This window comes from Sander lucioperca, chromosome 23 (assembly GCF_008315115.2).
Source record: "Sander lucioperca isolate FBNREF2018 chromosome 23, SLUC_FBN_1.2, whole genome shotgun sequence".
Classification (NCBI taxonomy): domain Eukaryota; kingdom Metazoa; phylum Chordata; class Actinopteri; order Perciformes; family Percidae; genus Sander; species Sander lucioperca.
Window position 1 is genome coordinate 20,407,423 of NC_050195.1, and position 22,785 is coordinate 20,430,207.

A 22,785-nucleotide genomic window follows, 5' to 3' on the forward strand; every position below is an offset into this window, starting at 1 on the left:
TAACCAAAGCAGTGATTAGCCCACCGGTACGACAACAGTGGAGGGATTACTCATCTATTTTTAAAATGCTGACTAAAAAAAAGCTTTACTGTACCAAGCAATCACCATTTTTAGTTACAGAAAGCATATCCAAGAGTGCCATAGCATTTACCACTATCGTACATCTTTCTTTGAGAAGTAAATAAAGCTTGTTGCACCTGAACATTTACATCGATAGAAAACTGCCTCAAGTGGGATGCCATGGGTGGCAAGTATATCAAAACTGTCCTGTTTATTTTTTTTTCCACAGCTAAACTGGGAATATAGTAAGAAGGTAAATATTTTTCAAAAATCCTAGTGTTGTGCATGTGCCACAGAGATTGCCATGTATATTTGTGAGTGGAAGAGCCTCTTAGCCACACAATGCCATGCCCACCTGTTCTCTCTCTATCTTCATCTGTCGCTCTCTGGAGTCTACAACAACAGACACAAGTGTGATATATAGGCTTTCTATTTATTTTACAGTTTGCGTTGACATGTATATACAGCTGTCAAATAGGAATCTATAAGTGGAACATTCCAGGCTACACATTTGGCTAAATTCAATCAGGATCCACTGAAACATAATAGTAGTGTCAACTCAACAGAACTAATCAGCATTCCCAGGAGGCAAAGGGGGAAAAGCACTAGTTGTCACTGTGGCTTTTTATTAACCATGTTGATGTTTTTTGGCACTCTCATTGGCTTAGGGGAAACACTGTCTGGCTGTACTGTATTTTCAGTAGGTAGTTTTAAGGTGTTTATTGTGGCTACACTGTCATTGTTTCAGTCAGTTTGTCCTAAAGGTTCCCCCTTACACATATATAAACTGTGTAAATGTGTCCATCCATTCCTTACTGACTCTGCCCTGACTAATCCTCACTCAAGAAAACATGGCAGCACAGCAAAGCAGATGATTTCCAGAGGGCAGACAGAACAAGAGAGACTACTAAACTTAGCACAAAAAGTAAGGAAATTTGTGCTTACAAATGGTGCCCCATTTGTAAGGAACATGCATTTGTGGGATGAGCAGTAGCGCTGAGTATGTGGGTTGCACCCATGAAAAATTTGCCACATCTTCTCTGCCAATGCCAAACAGCTTATTCTGCCATTGACTCGTTTGGTGGATTTGATGATTGAAGTTTGAAGAAACAAGACATATTGGCAATTTAACAATGTATTCATTTGACAAACAAGAGCCTCAGTAGCATTTGGAAGAACCATACACAGCCACAACAGCCTGCCACCTCCTCCTCATGCTGGTCACCAGCCTGGTCACACACTGCTGTGGGATGGCATCCCATTCTTCAACCAGCATTTGTCGCAAGTCAGCCAACGTGGTTGTGTTGGTCACTCTGGCACAAACAGCACGCCCAAGCTGATCCCACAAGTGTTCAATGGGGTTGAGGTCAGGACTGATGGCAGGTCATTCCATCCTCTCCACTCCCACATTCTGGAGGTAGTCTGTGATAAACCCCGCCCTGTGGGGGCGAGCGTTGTCATCTTGGAGGATAGAGTTCGGTCCCATACTGTGGAGATATGGGATTGCCACTGGAATCTCATCTCTATATCTCTCTGCATTGAGATTGCCTCCAAAGATGACAAACCTTGTTTTTCCAGTGAGGGAAATGCCGCCCCACACCATCACACTGCCTCCACCAACAGGTGTTACTCTATCGGTGCAGTAATCAGCATAGCGTTCTCCGCGTCTTCTCCACACTTTGACCCTACGATCCAACTGCCGTAGGCAGAATCATCCAATCCAACAAACACCAAACGAGTCAATGGCAGAATAAGCTGTTTGGCATTGGCAGAGAAGATTTGGCAAATACTTCATGGGCGCAACCCACATACTCAGTGCTGCTGCTCATCCCACAAATGCATGTTCCTTACAAATGGGGCACCATTTGAAAGGGAACTAAATAGGCTTTCCAACGGTATAAGATTTATTGCCAAAAACCATTGTTACCACAGAGAAATAATCTACCAAACAAATTTCCTTACTTTTTGTGCTAAATGTATTTATGCCAGCATGTTTATAACCATTTGATGCTACAAATGCATTAGTTGGGGATGCAATTTTAAGGCTCTGCCCTTACTTGATTATACACAACATTAGAGTTCATTAAGCCTGCAAAATATAAAATCCTGGCTTTTCCTCAAGGGGCTTCATTTCAACAATTGAAATGAGCTCATCTGAAAAACAACAAAAAAAAAACACAAATATGGAACATGCATGTATACAAACATTATTAATTTCTTTTTATTTTTTATGTGTTTTTAAAGCTGATCTATTCATCCAGGGAATCTCATCCACCACACACGCAAATCTTTTCTTCATCACACAAATGTTGGCAGACCTGTTACCAAAATAGGTTGTTCTTATAGCTAGTAGCTACAGCTTTTAACTCTCCTCAATGTCTTATTGTCAGAACTGGATTTGGCTACTGTAGTATAAAACTGCTAATGTGTAGTGGTAGGCTCAGACATCACTTTTGGCTGTGTTTGCTCTCCACACAGATCAAAGTCACCAGGGCAGGTGTAAGTTGATGGGAGTTAGCTAGGCTGTCAGTCATTCCAGTTTTACCACGCCCTTCTGTCTGTGTGGCCAGCTGAGGGACTGGAGCCGGATAGGGGGAAGTCACGGCTGAAAGTGCCACTTAAGTGAAACACAAACACTCGCACACATACGCACAGTGTTTTACAATGGCACACAAACACAAATACATGGCCATACAAAGACATACGCACCCACACTCCTACTTATGTGCCAAGTAGGTTGTGTGTGACCATGTTTCATGTCCATGCAATACATAGGTGCAATTCAGCAGTGTAGTGCTGGTGTGTTTGTGGAAATTTGGTTGTTCATGCTCGTTTCTGTCTCACAAATAATACACCCGAGCTGCAAGCAAAAGAGCGAGAGTGTGTGGGAGACAGTGGGTGAGGGCAGAGGAAATAGGATGTAGGTTTATAGTTGTGGGTAGGTGGATGGTTGCATTGTCGGCCTGATATGTTTGGGTTTTATGATGAGGCCAATGGGAGCGTTGTACTCCACACTGCATATGGGCCACAATGGTCCAGACTAAACCACATTAATAGTCTGTAGATTTGTTGCATGTTTTGATTAATAAATTACATGATTCATCTGTCAGAAGAGCGGTGAGTCACTAGTCTGTTGAGACAATTTGTTGGGTCAGTGTGGACAAGTCTCTGTCCCCATTAGTGGTGCAGAGTATCTAGAGCTCTGTGGGAATCCATTGTTTACCCTTTATTCTTCATGAATAATCCACCGTCAGTCCCCTTTTTCTCAGCTCTCCCCTCTCTACTTCGCACACAATCTTTCTTTTCTTCTCTGCACTGCTCTCCCCACTCTTTCTCTATCCTTCTTAGTCATCCCTGCCTTTTGTTACCCTTTGCAACATTCCTTTTTCAAGTCTTCATCCTTCCATTTCTAGCCTCTCTCTCTTCTCTGTGGTGCCCTTTCGGTCAATGAAGGAATCCCCTGGCTGCAGGGAGGGGGTCAATGAGAGCTGGCCTGTGACTGACAGCCCTGTGTGGGGCTGGCTGCTTGGCCTTTGTCCCTCTGCCAAGTAAAATGGAGGGAACCCAGAGAGGTGGAGCAGCAGAGAGAGAGAGCAGTGGGAAGGAGGGAGGGGAAGAGGACCAGTTTATCATTCATCAGCCCAGAGGGGACGCTTTGGCCAAGCAGCAGAGCAACATCAGCCTATATTGCTACATTAATATTGGCCTTGAAATGACTAAGCGTGTAGTTTTGCTGTTGCTTTAGCTTCATATAACTCTGCACTGAAGATATTAAGTTTAGTAAGAGGACTGATTCTTATTGCAGAACTGCCTTGTGTCTGTGCTCACTCATGTACTGAGTTTATACCACAACAATGACTGCAGCTATCTATTGAAACAAGGGTGCAGTAATGAGGCTCGCCATTTGAGTGACTGACCAAGTTACTCAGTCAACCAAATCCTCTCCGCATGTGCTCTCCCCTCCCCTCTTTTTGAGCCCCTCACCCCAGTAGTGTGCGCGCTGTGTGTGTGTAGTTTGTGTGCATTGTGAGGGAATTGATATTGGAAAGAGTGGGGACATGCAGACTAGGCCGACAGGGGCAGATTTGGCACAAGATTAAGAGGCTTGGGAATGTGTGAACAGGACATCCACTTACAGAGGGAAGAAAGTGGGTTAGCGTAAAACAGAAAAATGGGAAGAATACATAAGAGGTTTAGTGATGGTATGTAATTCGGTTTCCTCTATCAAATTTAGAGATGTGTGGGTCCACTGATTAAATGCCTTTTGTAGGCGAGCTGAGACCTGATCAAGATGGTTCAGCCCTTTTTTGTTTTCGTTTCACAAAATGCCAAGACTGTACACCTTTGCCTCTGCAGAAATGGTCTCCTGCACACTAAATGTGCTTCTTCCTGAGGTGGGTGTGGGTGTGGGTGGGTGGGTGGTCTGATGGCATGATTGGAGGGTAACCGTAAGCTAAATGGAGTCATTTGACTGGAACACTGTAGCCTCTGTGAACATCAGGGTTCGGATCACTGCACCTACAGTAGGACGTTACTTGCAGAGAACATACAGGCTGTGTCTCAAACCGCCTACTTGCACACTTCAAACACTTAGTTTTAAGTATATAGTGTAGATAACGCAAAAGGTCAGTGCACTGAAAGTACCCAGATGACCCCCTAAAAACGGTCAAAAAGTTCAGTGTGGAACGATGGACCCTACTCGCACTAAACGGGCGCCGTCTTGACTAAAAAGCGGAAGGGAGCCCTTGACCGGCAGCTGATTGGACGAACGCGTCACGTGGGTCTGGCTGCTCGAGAATTTCAAACAGACTGTCATGGCGGCTTGGACGGAATACGATCCTGTATTTTACGAAAATAGTTCACCGAAACGTGTTTCTGAAAACATTTTAAGCGAGAAATAGGCCACACAGTTGCTGAATCTGTCTTCATTTTAGATCGACAAAGGTCAGTTTAAAAGATTTTCGTCAGATTTTGAGAGGCGCCGAGCCGGCCGCTCCTCATTTGGATACAGGAAAGCGGGCTGGAAAATCGCGTTCACATGTGTTGCATTCGTCACGTTCATCCCGCTCGTTATTTACGGTAAGTGTTTTAACATAAGTGTTTTTGGGACAATACATTTTTTTTTTTTTTTTTTTTTTTTGGGGGGCTTTTTTGCCTTTTAATTGACAGGACAGCTAGGTGAGAAAGGGGGGGAAGACACGCAGGAAATCGTCACAGGTCGGATTCGAACCCTGGACCTCTGCGTCGAGGCATAAACCTCTAAGTATATGTGCGCCTGCTCTACCCACTGAACCAACCCGGCCACCATTTTGGGACAATACTAACCATTGAAAGTGGGCACTACAGCAGTAAGTGGTCAGTGCACATTAGCAGTGTACTGACGGAAGTATGCGGAATGAGACACAGCCACAGTTTACTCACATGTGTCACAAACATACACACTTTGCTGCTTGGATGTATAGTCACATTTTAATTATTTTCTCTGGAGTAATGTGAGGTCCACAAGCATTAACATTCCACCCTGTGAATTTACAGTCTCTTCCACTGCACATAAACACACTCATAAACACTCTTAAACACCCACCGCTGCTAATACACATGAACACACAAGTATGCACGTTAACATACTGCTCTTTCGCCCTGATACACACACACACACACACACACACACACATACACACACACACACACACACACACACACACACACACACACACATGCAGAGTCCTACTACTGTAGCCAGATTTCCTGGCAACCTTAACCAAAGTAAAACTAAGACTCTGTAAACAGTACTGACTATCCGACCTACAGCACAGGATCCTCTCTCCTGTGACTTAAGATACCTACAGACAAACATGCATGCAGACACATACAAACACACATACTGAGGCAAATTAACATTGTCTGAGTGGAATGTAAGCTAAGCAGGGCGATGCAGATAAGACAAAGCAGAGCATTTTTTTTACGATGCTGCGCACACTCACTGAAGTGCGGTGTGTTTTTTGTGTAGCCTCACTGTGTGTCACACACACACACACACACACACACACACACACACACACACACACACACACACAGAGGTCTCTGTCACAGGTTGCTCATGGGTGACGAGGCTTCATTCACTGTATAATAATAGGGGATATCTCAAATAAGTACCAGCACCGCAGAACTCATTTCACACTAGCTTGAGTTGGTCACATTGTGGATGTTGCGCAGACCCAATCCTCCTCTGTGTGAAACCTTATCATAGTCCCAACAGAATCCGTGCAGCTGTGGAAGTTCTTATAGTTGTCTTTACCACCATAAATGTAATTTACCTACTTCTTTTTTCTCTGGAATCCAAAGTAGTTTAGGAGGGTACATGGGCACAGGCGTGACTCTAACTTTTTATTTATGACCACGTACAATTTGATGTTTTAGTTACCAAAGCTGTTCTTTAAAAAGGGCAAACTAATAGTATGTGTCCAAATACGCATTATTTTCACGGAAGGGATCGCCCGGCTTCCCAGCATTGCACGCTAGTGGGCTTGCCACCACTTTCTCTTCAATGACCACTGACAAGAAAAGAAAACCGTCTACACCCTCCTACAACCGCAATGGCTGCAGCTGATTGGACGAACGCATCACATGGGGCTGGCTGCTCTCAGATTTCAAAACCAACCACAGTGGTGGCTCGTTTGGAATACGACCGAAACGTGTTTCTGAAAACATTTCAAGCGAGAAATAGGCTATGCAGTTGCGGAGTCTTTATTTCCGATTGACAAAGGTCAGTTTAAAAAAATTTTGTCAGCTTTTGAGAGGCGCCCGCTCCTTGTTTTCAAAGTGAAATGCGGAAATGACGCGGACAATGGACACGCACCGTAAGACGTTAACAGGTGGCTACTTTGCTTGCGGTTCTCTGATTGTTTCTTGTGGAGTAGAATTGCAAAGATTAATCAATTAGTTGTCAACTGTTAAATTAATCGCAGACTATCCGTTTGAATCATTTTATATGAAATAAAAGTAAAAAATCCTTGATTCCAGCTTCTTAAATGTGAATATTTTCTGCTTTCTTTACTCCCCTGACAAACTGAATATCTTTGAGTTGTGGACAAAACAAGACATTTGAGGACAACAGTGAGTCATGAGTCGTCATGGGGTTTAGGAAACACTGACATTTAAAAAAAGTAATTTTTATGACATTTTATAGACCAAACAACTAATCGGTTTATCGAGAAAATAATTGACAGATTAATCAACAATAAAAATAATCGTTAGTTGCAGCCCTAAGACTTTGGAATTGAATTACCCCTCTTTCTTTAGCCACGAGCAAAACTGGAAAATTCTGTTTTGATGATGGTTACTTTCCAATAGGCTGTGGTGACTGTTATGCTATGTAATACGTAAGTGCTATGGAGACCTTACACTGCCCTCTGCTGACATGGCTATCATTTATCTACCTCCCCTCTCACTCCTTGCTGTTCCACTGTACTATATCCTCCTGTTCACAGATTCACTCCCTTCCTTAAGCAAACAACTATCACAAGGCCCTCATTAAAACATCCCAGTTGCAAAGTTGTAAAGGAAATGTAGCACACTGGTTCTAACCAACGTGCCGCCTTACTCTATAAATGGTTACACACACAAGCGCAGTCCTGTAACAACTGCCTGAGTCACTGAGCAGACTGTTGTGGCTCACTAATACAATGAAGGTACGGTGGCGGTACACTAAATCCCACTGCTCCCGCTTGTTAATCCAAGTGACCCATTGACCCGTATAACACTGTTGGTTCTCCATTGTTTAATTTGAAAGTACGTCAGTCAGTAGGAAAATGCAGGGAAATCAGATCCAGTTTTCATTGATGAAATAGCAGTTACTGACTGTTCCAAAAGTAATAGATGCATCAAAGAAAATATTTATTACTAGGCATGGGCCGGTATGAGATTCTGACGGTATGATAACCTTCATCAAAAAGTTCACGGTATTACGATGACAGCTATAAATGTATTATTTTTTAAATGTCTGGGTAAAAAAAAAAAAAACTTTTTCTATTGAGCATAATGTATTTTATTTTGAAACACACTGCACACTAGCAGGCAGAGGGATTTCTGAACTGCACTTTCTGTCCTTGAAGACTCATAAAAAAACAGTTCATACCTTAGGATCGGTATGACAGAAAATAATAGTGGTTTTGAAACTGTTTTCAAACCGTGGTATACCTTGAAACCGGTAACTGGCCCATGCCTATTTATTACGGTTACTTATTTTAAATGTCAGTATTTGATTGAAGTTATTCAGAATCTTACAGTTTCTTAGAAACATAGTAACGAGATAAACATGTTGTAAACCAAATCTTGGTGTTATTTATTTAATGCTGGAGAAAAGCTGGTATGAAAATTGGGTGGTTCTTTCTTAGAAAAACACCAGCAAGCCTGTCTGTGAGCGCCCACTCCGAAATGAATGGCCATCTTTGTGAGTGTTTATAATTACTTGTTCTCAGGCATGAATTACTGTCTAGCTTTCCCCTCATAACAGATTGTGCTCTGGACGGTATCAAGAGAGGACAGGAATGCACTGCTGCAAAAGATTTTATTGGGTGATTGGTTTAGCCTGAATGGAAGAATTGCTGATTGTCCATTAGCAGTAATATGGCTTCTCATACTTTGGTATGAGAGTACTGCCTCACGGTGGGAAGTTAAAGAATAACCTAAAGCTGTTCATCAGCATTTGACTTAACACAATGTTTTGATGTGTGTTCTAATATCTGAGTTTTCAGGTGTTTTTGAACACTGTTTCTCTGAGAGGCTTTCAGTCTCCGAATATCACCTGTTCTGCTAGCAAGGTTGCCTCCCCTCCTGGGGGCTGGTTCCCATCTGGGCTTGGCCCTGGGTCACATGGTCGTTCTCATCTCCTGTTTCCTGTTCCTGTCATCTGATACCTGTCACCTGCTACTCAGTGAGCCAACACCCTCTTTGTCTCTCTCTCTGGCGCTCTCCTTTCTTATATTTATGTCCTCCCTTCTCTGCCTAATTCACTCCATCAGGTGGGGGTGGCGGCGCTAGTATGAAGTATACTACTATAATACTACTATAAAAAGTATTGACAAACTCTGTCTTGCACTTTCAGCAAGCCCCCAAACTGATTCTGAGAAAAACCTTGCTGCTGTAGCCACCTCGCTCCCCATCCAAACACAATACACATAACTAGTTAAGGGCAGGAAAAGTCTGTCATCGAAGAACAGCTGAACTGCAGCATTCTTCTCTTTGTCAGAGTGATTGCAAAGCTGTCTCACAGCGTGTTGTATTGAGTGTGTGGACTGTGTGTATATGTGTGTTTTTCCACTTTTGTCAAGCAGCGATCTGACAATACACATCAAAGAAGGTTTTGTGTTATCTGATTCACTGCATGTTTATGCCACAGTTTGGAAACAGGTGTGTAACAGTGCTACGTTTTCAAAACTTAAATCCCAGTGACCAAGGAGGAGGTTGGAAATTGTCTGGATTATTCAATTAAGTATATTAATCTCTGGTAATTTATACACCAAGAATTTGTTTTTAGGAGAACGCCTTGCTGAAAGCATGAGGTTTAATTTGAATTAAGGTTTAGGCTTGCAGATGTCTGTGCACCCTGTGTTCAGAAAGCATCTCTGAATAATGAGTTTATACAAATTCCTACCACAGAAAGCCCAAGTCTGCAAGTTTCTCAAGAGTCTTCCTCCCTTGCAGCGTCTGTGGAGTCGACTGACTTTTGACAGGACAGACAGTGGGTCCTCTGTGCATAGTTTTGGCCTGTTACTCTTGCTGTTGCTGTTCCCCGCCAGCCTGTCTTGTCAGTCCATCTTAACGGCAGATGACACACACACACACACACACACACACACACACACACACACACACACACACACACACACACACACACACACACAAAAACACGCACACAGCGTGGCTGGCGGAGGAATGTTTTTGAACGCTGTACAACCAGGCTCTTGTGAAAGCACTTGGCATGGTCACAGCCGCAGCACTTTCCTCAGCTCTCGTATCGAAAGCCACTTTGTTTGGTTGACGTTGCCATGGTGAGGAGGAGTTATTGGGAATATGACGATGGAATGTTTTTAAAACCAGTCCTGGAAACGGCCCTCGTCTGAATATACAGGATGTTTTGTGTGTTTGCGGTACAGTTCTAGTTAAGGCAGACAGGATTGTACGCAACATATAAAACACCAACAGTAATCTTAACATAATGGGCCCTATCTTGCACCCAGCGCAGCGCAAAGCCTGACGCAAGTGTCTTTGCTAGTTTAAGACCGACGCAGTTGTCAATTTCCCATCCAGCGCCCATATTGTTTAAATAGCAAATGCACCTGTGCCCATCTGTGCGCCCATGGGCGTGCTGGTCTTACAGGGAGGTGTGTTCAGGTGCATTCTTGGCGTATTGCTACCTTGAGGCAGTGGAAAGTCACCGCGCCATTGACCAACAAAAACCTGCTCTAAAATCAATAACGCAGCGTTTCGTTGTTATTTTAACAGCGCATTAGTAAAATGTGCCTAGGCTCAAGCACCGTGCGCGCACACTATGCTTGTTACACACACAGGGACGCTCAGCAGCACAAAAACATGCAAGGATTAAAAATAAAAAATATTACAATGTGAAATAGTATTATGATTTTTTCTTTTTTCACTTCACACATGAGCAGATCAGTTTCTTCTCCTAAAAATCTCTCTTTCCTGCTTAGCATCATAATAGCAATGCGCCAAGGTACAAACTCGCCTGGCTTTTAAAGGGAATGGGAGATGACACTGATTGGTTTATTGCATGTTATGCCCAAAACACACCTATGAATTAATGAAGACACTAAGTACAACCCTTTTTAACCATGCGCCTGGCGCACGGACCCTTATTTCCGCCGTTAAACTAGCAAAAGTGTATTTGTGAACACCCTAAACGCACCTGCGACAGGCGCTTCGCCACTTGATCAGTTCTGAAGTTTTTTTTTATCACACTACTCTATGTCCACTTTTGTCTAAAAATTGTCACTAATGTTTAAATTATCAGTTGATTCATTGATAGGTCGATTGACTTAAATAGATGACAAGTATTTTGATAAACAACATCATTTAAGTCGTTTTTTCAAGCAAATAGTCAACTATTCTCAGGTTCCAGTTTCTCAAATGTTAGGATGTGTTGCTTGTGTCTTGTCCTACAGTGTAGTAAATTAAATATTTTGGGCTGTTGGTCTGCAAAATAATCAATTTGAACATGTCAATTAGGGCTCTGGGAACTTTTTCACAAGTGTCTGACATTTTATAGACCAAATGTTTTATCAAACAATAATCTGCAGATAATCCATAATGAAAATAATCATTATTTTGCCCGACTTTTTAAGCTTTTGCAGTGTCTTTACCACTTCTGTATAGGATTTTATAGATTTGATAGTATTACTAACAACATTTAATCGTTAAACATTTTCCTTCGAATGCATCCTGGCAAGATTGTATGACAAAGTATGTTATGTTACGTTTTGATTGACATGGTACCAATGTGTCTCCACAGCCTTTTTTCAGACTACTGAACCTACGGAAGCTCGGCCTGAGTGACAATGAGATCCAGAGACTCCCTCCTGAGGTGGCCAACTTCATGCAGCTGGTGGAACTGGACATCTCCAGAAATGGTATACAAATACACATACAAGTTCACTGTGCACTTGTGTCAATTGCTCTAGGATCCCTGCCTTTTAGAAACCATCCATTAATACTACTTTACTTTGATGATATATTTTAAAATAACCTTTCACTCTTCTCTAGAGTCTAGACCACCCTCAAAAACACAAAACAAAAGGGTTAAAATGATTTCTGCCATGTGGTGTTAAGCAACAGGAACATTACAACACTAGCAGCAGCCATTAGATATTAGCTGGCCCTTTTTGCCAGATTATCCTTATTACCCCCAAGCACAACAGACATTCATACATGAATCTCTATGCCCTTGAAATATTCCTATAAGACAAAGAAAGAAAGAAATTTAGCACCACGATGCAACCAAAAGTAATATTACACACGTTACTGAGACTTGAGGTCAAACTCATTTCATTTGTGGCTGCTATTTAATTTCCGCAACATATCCGCTGAAACACGTGTGCGCGCGCACACACACACACACACACACACACACACACACACACACACACACACACACACACACACACACACCCCTTGCCCTCTCTGTGTCCTTGCATGCTGCACACAAATACACTGATACTCAGTGGCAGGAAGGGCCTATATGGTAAATATGAGACATCTGCTCTGCTACACACTGCATCAAGTGATGTAGGAGCAGTGTGCACTGGCCTGTAGGGGCCTTTCCAATCTGTCTGCCTGCCTGTCTGCTCCTGCTGCAGGACGACGTGAGCCAGATAAGCGTTATAGACTGCTTGGCTCAGTAGGGCTTTCTTAACCTGCATCTGCAGCATCCAGTGGTAAAAGTTTTCTTCTTGTGCATTCTTTGTGTGGATTTGCACAGTATAGTTCTTAATATGGAGGGAAGGTGCAGTCATCTGCCTGCTTTGCAATTAGTGAGCCCACATACAGTACACGCATTTAAGAAATTATCCATTTTATGTTTTTATCTTTATTTTTTATTTCGAACAAAAAATAACAATAAAATAAAATATAAAAACCCAATAAGTGCGTAGCAACACACCAAAAGGAAAGCCTTATAATCAAAGAAGCTATAACACCACCCAGCTGTAAACATATATTATAACATATTTATCTAGTTTATCTATCTCTCGCAAATGTTTTCCTCCTTTTTCTTTATTTGACCCTCCTTTTAATTCATGCATTTTACCAAACATGGGACACTATCCTTTTAAGACTTTAGTAATTTAAGATTGCGCTCTAAATTGTATGTGATGGGATGAAAATCAGGATGTAATAGGGAACTTTCACCATGTCCTCCCTAGTACAACTCCCAGCTTTTTGTCTTATTTTTCCCTTCCTTTCTCTCACTTCCCTGCTGCTGGCCATCTGGCTGTGATTACAAAGAACTTAAAACGATTGCTTCCATAATATATGATTTCCCCCCCACCCCCCACCCCTACATCTCCTCTTTTCTCCTGCAGACATTCCTGAGATCCCCGAGAGCATTAAATTTTGCAGGGCATTGGAGATCGCAGACTTCAGTGGAAACCCCTTGTCCAGGTAAGTGAGTGGGAACAGCCCATCACTCTATTCATCATCACTGTGAGAAAATATGTTTGCCCAGATGCAACAAGGGGAGAGAAAAAGTAATACTGCTTTGAAAAATAAAACAAACCATGATAAGTGTCATTTATGTGCTCTGATTACTTTCCCATTTTAAATGTTCAGTGACTCGTATTGTGTGTTTAAATGTACAGTCTGCACTTTATGCTGATTTGTTACTGCAATTCTTGAAATCACTCAGTTGCTAAGAAACAATTGTGAACAAATGCCTGGAGGAGATAATGCTTTGTATGACAATGTGCTTTCCGACCAAACAAGGCTCTGTATGAAACATAAGTGTACGTTAACGTAACCTGGTTACTAGTTAATCCCTATGATAATCCCTATATAAAGTCACTGTTGCAATGCTCTCTGATTGTATTTCTTGCCACATCTTACGTAATACATAACTTCCTCTTATAGAACAGCAATGGTTCAACTGGCTAAAGCTTTGATGCTGAATACTTTAACAGATGGGAATATGTAAACGGTTAATAGTCTTGTGTGTGAGCCAAGTGATCCAATGTGTTATACAACAAAACCTTGAGAGTCTTTCTCCCCTATATTCCCTCATGTCTTTCTGCTTCAGATTGCCAGATGGTTTCACTCAACTCCGAGCGCTGGCTCACTTGGCACTCAACGACGTGTCATTGCAGTCGTTGCCCAACGACATTGGAAAGTAAGTACAAATGCACAATGGCTCATAGTAGATAATTTGATGGGATATAATGTAATGTGCTCTTAAATAGTTAAAGTAACTCTTGTTGTGTCTTCATAAGTGATTGACAATTTCAAATTTTAAACCCATATTCACCGTTTACAGCAAATAGTTTATCACATTCATTTTGCAACTCTGCTCCCAAAACTACACTATTTTAGTATAGTTAATCAATTGAAAAAAATAAAGCAAGAGATTAATTGATAATCAAAGAAATTGATAACATTATATATAATAAATAGTTGCAGGACTAATTGTGAATACTGCTACTTGATGATTATAATTTTCTGTCAAAATTGTAAAAGTTCTCTAATCAGGCCATCACACTGTTCCATGTTGCCAGACGAAAGGCCTTCGACTCAGTTCCTCAATACATTAGGAGACTGAGCAGGTTTTCAAAGGGTGTAATTCTGTTGCCCAGTGGGCTGTGAGGCAGCTGGTCTCTGGGCTCTTGGCCACTGCTGTGCTCAGACAGATGGAGGAGCCCCCTCACCATGCCAGGCAGCCCGGTCAAACAGACCTACCATCTGACTAACCAACCTGCCTCTCCTCTTCCCTCTCTTACTCCCCCATCCTCTCCTATCACCACCTGCCAACTCCTTCTACTCTTTCTCTTTTACTTGCCTCCTTTTAACTGCCACTCCTCCTTTTTATAGCCTCGCCAACCTGGTGACGTTGGAGCTCAGGGAGAACCTGCTGAAGTCTCTGCCCACGTAAGTGTCATCTTCCTCCAGCGCACATATGCACGGCTCGGCCTCTTATCTAATTTCCCACTATCTCCTTCAAGCACAATAAATGCCCATTGACAAAACAAGATGACAATAATCTCACAATGCATAAGGAATTGTTTCTCCTTTTTATAACTTTTACTATTGTTTACTTTTTAGTTTGAACTTCTCTTACCTACAAATGGAGTAGTTTTAGGAAATATTTATTGCAGTGTGTAAGAACATGACAGAAACTACAAGTTACCTGTAGCAACCAGTGTTTTAAAAAACATTCTTTGCATACTACTTACATGTGAATGAATTGTATGTTGTAATAGTTTACAAAGTTCTGCTCTTTGTTCTTTTAGGGCACATACAGTATTTGTGTGACTTACTGCATGTGCTATTTTGTGTGCATATTCAGGTCACTCTCTTTCCTGGTAAAACTGGAACAGCTGGACCTGGGCAGCAATGAACTGGAAGTTTTGGTGAGTCAACAACTCATCCCCTTTAACCATATGATATAAGATGCAGTAGATCGTCTACTCTTGAGTCAAAACACCCTCAGTTGTGCCTTAAAAATCTATGTTTATATTTGCATTTCTAGTGCAACACACACACACACACACACACACACACACACACACACACACACACACACACACACACAGAGTGACATGTACCACAAATATCCTTTTCACATTCCCACCACAATAATTATGATCCAAACTACATGTTTACTTCACTAAACACTGCAGAACTGATCTGTTAGACCTAACCCTGCATGCACTATACCTCACTCTAAGCCTGGGAACGCCCACCATGTCTCCTAGGATGGTAAACAATTCCGTATGACTTGACAAGGGTGGAGGCTAAGCCAATGCTTCACATGACATTCTTCTTAATTTAATTCATCACTTGTACATCCATTTGTGGTAATTTGGGGAGAATTTAGCCCAGTGAGCCCAGGTTTGCAAACAAATACTGAATGGTTTACTGAAACGATTTTTAAGCTTCAACAATAGTGTAAGGAATAACAGATCCCAAAGTTCTTTGCCTTAATCATCCAATTTATCTACAAAGTGCGGGTGTACTTAGGACACATGATTTCTGTTTACTTCGGCCTCAACCCCTTTGAAAGTTTTCGAATGAAGCACTTTTGCGTTTGTTGATTAGAGCATGTAGTCCCTGGCGTTGCACATCAAACATTAACAAAAATAATCAAAATGCCCCCATGTTTCCCCCCCCTCCCCTCTCTGCTTCGTCCCATCTCTTAGCCGGACACCCTTGGTGCTCTCCCAAACCTGAGGGAGCTATGGCTGGACCGTAACCAGTTGTCCTCATTACCACCAGTAAGTACTGTTTAATACAAATGTTTTTTTAAAGACCTGTCCTGTAGCATCTTTTTCTCTTAAAATGTTTTATAAAACTACCTTACACGTTTGCAGAATTAGCTCCCACTAGCAGATTTCATCCTCTTGTTTGTGCTGTGAAGGTAATGGTTGTATTGTGCCTCCTCAGCTCACTGCAAGTGGTATTTATTGTGTGTTTGTGTAGGAGCTGGGGAACCTCCGGAGACTGGTGTGTCTGGATGTGTCAGAAAATCGTCTGGAGGAGCTTCCCTCAGAGCTTAAAGGCCTCCTGGCTCTCACTGACCTGCTGCTCACACAGAACCTACTGGATGTCATCCCAGACAGCATAGGTGAGAAAACGCAAGCAGGAAAGAGGGAAACATTGTCTCAGCAGGGATTCAGACCGAAAACCGTGTTGGTGGGGGCCACCTTGTTTAAGTTACCAGTGAGACATGAAGTATGATCCAGGAAGTCCAGTTTGAGTAACAGACTACTGCATTTAAGGCTGTATCAGAAGCCAAAACACTGCACTGCACTGAACGGTTTGTAATACTCAAACAAGATTTTACTGTAGAAAGTTATCACGGCAGCAACTGTTTTATCTCTTGTCACAATGATTGAGAGGCAAACAGAACAAATATGGTGTTTACGTTCTTGTAATCCAGCAGGAATGTATTTGATTGGCCAACCCAGCACCTTTCCAGATGTTATTGTAATGAAAGAACAACAATCATTTGCCCAACGCTAATTAGTGTGTTTTTATTTCTTCATTGTGCCTTCTGTGAAAAAGTGTGTTCTTTGGGTGCTTAGGGAAACTTTGCCATCTAATTAGGCAGCAATAGATAAGGTAAACTCAGGGGCAGGTCCACTGTGTGTAGGAGACAGTGCTCTGTTAAACAGGACTGCCCTCTACTGGAAATATAATGCCAGTAAAGAGTGACACAGGCACTGTGAGTGACAGAGGCTTGTCTGTTTTTTTGTTTTAATTTTAATTTATTCTAGAGCTAGAGATGTACCGATACTGGTATCGGTATCGGCTCCGATACTGCCTAAAACGCTGGTATCAGTATCGGGAAGTACTGGAGTTTATGCACCGATCTGATACCACGTAATAAAGCCCTAAAGAAAGTCTACGTTAAAGTAGTTTATTTATTTTCTTTTTCCGTTATAACTGACTGTCAAACTGGATAAAAAAAGAAAGTTCTGTGGCGTTCATTGTTTGTGTTTGTTCATGTTTCACAAAGAGTTTAACCTGAGCCAGACTGACAACAAAGATAGAAATAATATATCACATCCATACAGGGATAGTAGTATACACTTGTTAAAACATAATAAAATATATGACACACTGGTATCGGATCGGTACTCGGTATCGGCCGTACGCAAGTTCAGGGTGTCAGAATTGGTATCGGGAAGCAAAAAATGGTATTGGACCATCTCTATCTAGAGCATGGGTCAATTGAAAAAGATCACATCATTGGTGTCTTATTGCTACAGTACAGTAAGACGGTATTGTGTTTTATTAACTGGTTTTGTTTATTATTGTTTTTTTGTTAACTGGTATTGTGTTTTGTGTCCAGGCTGCCTGAAACAGCTGTCCATCTTGAAGGTGGACCAGAATAGACTGACCCAACTGACTGATTCAATAGGAGAGTGTGAAAACCTCACAGAACTCGTCTTGACAGAGAACCTTTTACAGGTAGGGAGATATAAACCACTTACAAAAGCCTCGCACTGACCCAGTTAGGATTTGTGGATGCCCATCAATACCTTAGTCCAATTAACAGCTATTAAGCTTCATTATCATTTTACTGAATATTAATGACTTCTGTCTCACTCCCTCAAAGTCACTTCCTCGCTCGCTGGGCAAACTAAAGAAGCTGACCAACCTGAATGTAGACCGCAACCGTCTGGGCAACGTGCCCAAAGAGCTGGGCGGCTGTGCCAGCCTCAACGTTCTCTCACTGAGAGACAATCACCTAGGCAAACTTCCTGCTGAGCTTGCAGATGCCACTGAGCTGCATGTGCTGGATGTTGCCGGAAACAGGTAAACCTCCTTTAACACCCTGAACTGTAAATAATTCACAGCAGTCTTTTGTGCTAAGGTCAAATATTTAATTTGAATGTTTTTGCCAAAATGGATTTTTAGCATTGCCAGCATCCTGCAGAGACACTGCTCCTCCAATTTTTACCCTTTTTAATGTGATCAGGATCTAGCAATATAACCTTGTGTAGATGTATTTTTAAAGCTGTGGAGCTAAGTTATGGAAATCGGAAAACCCAAGCAAATGCATCATTGTCAAAGGGTCATTTGTAATTTCCGAAGTTATAGGGGGAGCAAGGTTTCTTCAGAATGATGATGGTTTTTATTCTGATTCTTTTTCTCTGAGTTCATTTCATGTCTTCCCGTCGACCATGCAACTTTTAGTTTCTCTGGTTCAAACTTTTTTTTTTTTGATGCTTTTTTCAATGTTCTTTTTTCAAATGCTATAAATTTAAATAAAACACCCAAATTCGATGAAAGTAGTGAACTGATCATTTATTCTACTTGTGAAGAGCGTTGCATGGAACCATCCACGTTATTTTTTTGGAGTATTTGTTTGAAAGAAACCAAAATTTGTGATATAGAAAGTTGTTGAAAATGGGTCAAATTTGACCCGAGGACAACAGGAGGGTTAACTCAAAGAGTTTTGTGATCGCAGTTTAACTATTTATGATCATAGATGTATCAGGCGGATGATATTTTATTTTTACTTTATGAAAAGGAAAGGTTGTGATTCATCCCTCATTCCTCCGTTTGTCCAGACTACAAAACCTGCCTTTCGCCCTGACAAACCTCAATCTAAAGGCCATGTGGCTCGCAGAGAACCAGTCACAGCCAATGCTCAAGTTCCAGACAGAGGATGATGAGTGCACAGGAGAGAAGGTGCTGACCTGCTATTTACTGCCCCAGCAGCCTTCTCCGAGCCTAGGTGAGTAGCACTTAGTTTATGCAATGTGAAGTTATAATTGGATAGTTATTGTTTTTCATTAGATATATAGGATAAGTCTTGGTCAGTCATTCAAATGTGTATGACATTTAAATCTTCTTTACATGTGCCCTAATCCAACTTCATTATAGTTTAAATCACAATAGTTTTACCGTTTACTTAATTTTATATTTTAGTAAGTCCTAGCATGTTTTTGTATCATATCTGTTCAATGAATTGATAGTATAGACTAGTTGTAGCTTGTAAAACCACATATTGTGGTGTAGTTGTGAGACTTTATTTTTAAATGGACAACTTCAAGAACAGATTGTGTAATCTATAGCTATAAACTGAGTTTGACATCTTTCTCTCCGTTTCCTTCATGTTCCACAGAAAACCTGCTGCAGAACAGTGTGGATGACAGTTGGACAGACAGCAACCTGAACCGAGTGTCAGTCATTCAGTTCCAGGAAGAGACCAAAGCCGAGGAGGAGGAGGATGATGAGGCTGCTGCAGAGCGCAGAGTGAGAAAACACAACAATACAATGTCACTTTATGCCCTCTTCATGTCATTTTGCTCAGATAGCGTTATGTTTTTTTGCTCCTGCTTATCAGCATTGATGCTGTACAGCTCTGTTGTCATTAGTTTGAGCTAGTCCTGATTGAAAATGGTGTTGCTTCAAGTGAGACATCAAGTCCAAATGTCTATTGTCACAAAGTCATTGACTAATTTCTGTACTTGACTGATAAAAGTATTTGTAACAGCTCCATACGAATGCATGATTGCGTTCGAATTCATGTTTTTAATCTGTTTTTCTTTGTTTCAGGGCCTTCAGCGTAGAGCCACACCGCACCCTAGTGAGCTGAAGGTGATGAAGAAGGTGATTGAGGAGAGGAGGAATGAAGCTTACACATCCAGACCAGATGGAGAAGAAGAGTCCCCCGATCCACAGGTACATACATCATACTGTATAATGATTATTAAGTAAAATCTGTCAGCAGCCAGTTATCATTTAGAGATATAATTTTGTTGCAGCAATCCATCTCACCTGCTACTGCAGGAAGTAGACAAAAGGCAGTTTCACACTATGAAGCATTTACACCTTTACAGACCTCATGCACAAAACGAAAGCATCATCACTGGTGCACTTGATACTGAATTAATCAAACTGATGCTTTTGCTTTTAGGAGAAACGGCTCAGTGACCTCTCCAATCAGAGCCATGACTCCCAGGTGTCCAATAGCACACTGTCAGCCAACTCCCATGAGTACAGACAAAATATGACTGCGGCCTCACAGAGAGAGGACCTTGTAGACGGCCGCTCCCCACAGGATGAGGACGAGCTGGATGAGATGGAGGTGGAGTACATTGAGGTGAATATTTAAAACATCTTATCCATAACATTGTTATGGTGTATGTTATTCCCCATTTGACAATTCTTCTAAATGATAGAAAATTCTCTGTGGTCCCTCTTTATTTAACCAACTCCATCTCAAACCCCTCTTCTCTCCAGCCCACTGTGCACTTTGCAGAGGAGCCCATCATCCGTGGTTTGGATGAGGACGACGAGGACAACGGGGAAGATGGTGAGAGGGGCGACGTGGAAGAGAGGCCTGCTTTTCCCGCAGAGAAGCAACGTCTGATCAGAAAGGACACGCCACACTACAAGAAGCACTTCAAGATCACCAAGCTGCCCAAGCCCGAGGCTGTGGCTGCGCTGCTGCAGGGCTTCAGTCCTGACGGCCTGAACTCTCCGACACAGCCTGCTGAGGAAGAGCAGGACGAGGAGGAAGAGCAAAGGATAAGCACCCCACAGCATCATCACAGATTGGAAGAGCTTGAAGACAGTCGGCTCCAGGTCAACTCCAGTCAAGTAAAGGTAAAGGAGAGGTCCCAGCACTGGTGTGGGGGGGAGGGGGGAGGGGGGGGGGGAGAGGAGGAGGAGGTGCAGTTCAGGAATGTGGAGGGTAGCTGGGTAGAAACTGTTGCATTTTATAAGTAGAAAAATCACATGTAGAAACCTAGTGGTACAGTACAACAGGATATTTCATTATGCACAACGGTTGTATGTACATCACACACCAAATCAGTTTATGACCTTATTTTATTCTTACATTTTCTATTCATGTTGTAAGAATATATTTAAACTGAATATATTTTTTGCTTGCTCATTGCATCTATGCAAACACCTAATACTGTATGCATAGAGTGCCCTTACCACCTCGCCAGATGCATTCTGTTTGGAGTGTGCTGCCAGCATATATTAAGGATGTGGCATTGCATGCAGGGTCAATGTGGAAATGAAGACGTCTTCCCTTGCAAGTGTTTTTTTTTTTTTTCAGGAGTTGATTTTGTAGTTTAACCACAAACTCAACATCAGTCTTAAAGCTTTCCTTTGTCTTTGCTCTGTCCCATGCAAAGACGAGATGTCCTTCACCAAACGCCTACAAACACTCAGAGGTCATTGCTGATAATTCTTTAAAATACCTTACATCATGTAGATTTCTTTGACACATACACAACAAAACTGTATACATATTGTCTCTTTTTTGGAGATAAATTAGAGAAATTCACTTTAAACCTTTGTGCTTCTATGTGAGATAGCTTCTTGATCTTTGTTTATGCACAACTAACATACTAGGTAGGAATTCTTTGATGTCAAATGATAATGTTCTTTCCACACAAGCAGCTGCAGGCCTTTCTTGCACAACACTGGCCCAGCTCAGTACTAAACTTTTCGCCATATTATCAGCCATCCCCTGATTTAATTGAATAATGACATTTTCACACTGCTCTTGTAACATTGTGCGCGTGTGCTTGTATGAATGGAGTGAGTGAAGGCAGCTCTGGTGGCGCTTATGAAAATGTCTCCTTATTGATTATTAATGTATGGGGAGACTTAATGAATAATTTGATTTCATGCTGATTGTAGAAATCATTTTTTAGCACTGTGATCAAACATTATCATCTCACCGAATCTGTTTTGTGTGTGTTTTTGAATGTGGGTCTGTTTGTGTGGCTGACCTCAGACCAACCAGAACCTATATTGGCAGAGCTGGAATGTGAGATCCAATGATCCTTGTTTGTGTCATATCATGGTAATAATCTTTTATGGGATGTTTACATTTTTGTAGAGAGTTCATTGTAAATCAAATTCAACAAATCAAAATTATTATTTTGATTGCTCTTATTTTCTAAACCTTTTTTGTTCAACTATCTGTGAATTACTTTTGGAAAATTATTTTATAGATATCTTTGCTTTTGCAGGCTAAAAATGTACTTTAACCTTGTACAGTTTTTCTTTTTTCAAAAGTAGACTTGTCTAAATTAAAGCTTGCTCCTGGAGGAATTTGCATTTTGTGGTGTGGAGGCTGGGCTTATTCTGGTATGGGAGATCTTGCCTTCTCTTGTCCGCTCTCTCTACACTGTGTGTTTTGCACTGTAGCTCAGCTCCTTGGTCTTGTCTTTCCATCTCTGCCTGTATTTGCTTCTGGTGGCTGGGGAGTGACTGTGGGATTGCTTCTGCTTCAAGGTGGTCCATCCCTGTGGACTTAAAAGTCCCCAAAACCTGCAAGCAGACAGTGGAGTGTTGGGTGTGTTTGGTAAAGTTTATGGAAAGTGTGAGCATTTTTTTTTTTTTGGCCTGACTAATCCGCATGCCTCTCGCTGGTTCCTGTCCTAACAGGGGGTGTCATTTGATCAAGTCAATAATCTGCTGATTGAACCTGCTCGAATTGAGGAGGAAGAGGTCTGTACATAC

General features: G+C 41.8%; 1 protein-coding gene across 27 annotated transcripts in view; it reads left to right on the forward strand.

The window, feature by feature from the left end:
* The window catches only part of scrib (scribble planar cell polarity protein), a 69,907-nt gene that overhangs the window by 17,448 nt on the left and 29,674 nt on the right, over positions 1-22,785 (forward strand). For 26 of the 27 annotated variants that reach the window (XM_031292825.2, XM_031292818.2, XM_031292828.2 and 23 more), the window contains 15 exons: positions 11,591-11,708; positions 13,158-13,236; positions 13,868-13,957; positions 14,653-14,709; positions 15,128-15,191; positions 15,981-16,055; positions 16,261-16,405; positions 17,636-17,754; positions 17,903-18,102; positions 18,861-19,027; positions 19,418-19,548; positions 19,852-19,977; positions 20,213-20,398; positions 20,539-20,904; positions 22,711-22,773. In XM_031292825.2, the coding sequence (XP_031148685.1) occupies positions 11,591-11,708; positions 13,158-13,236; positions 13,868-13,957; positions 14,653-14,709; positions 15,128-15,191; positions 15,981-16,055; positions 16,261-16,405; positions 17,636-17,754; positions 17,903-18,102; positions 18,861-19,027; positions 19,418-19,548; positions 19,852-19,977; positions 20,213-20,398; positions 20,539-20,904; positions 22,711-22,773 (1,986 nt within the window). The remainder of the gene's footprint in view (positions 1-11,590; positions 11,709-13,157; positions 13,237-13,867; positions 13,958-14,652; positions 14,710-15,127; positions 15,192-15,980; positions 16,056-16,260; positions 16,406-17,635; positions 17,755-17,902; positions 18,103-18,860; positions 19,028-19,417; positions 19,549-19,851; positions 19,978-20,212; positions 20,399-20,538; positions 20,905-22,710; positions 22,774-22,785) is intronic. The other variant, XM_031292821.2, reaches the window with a different exon arrangement.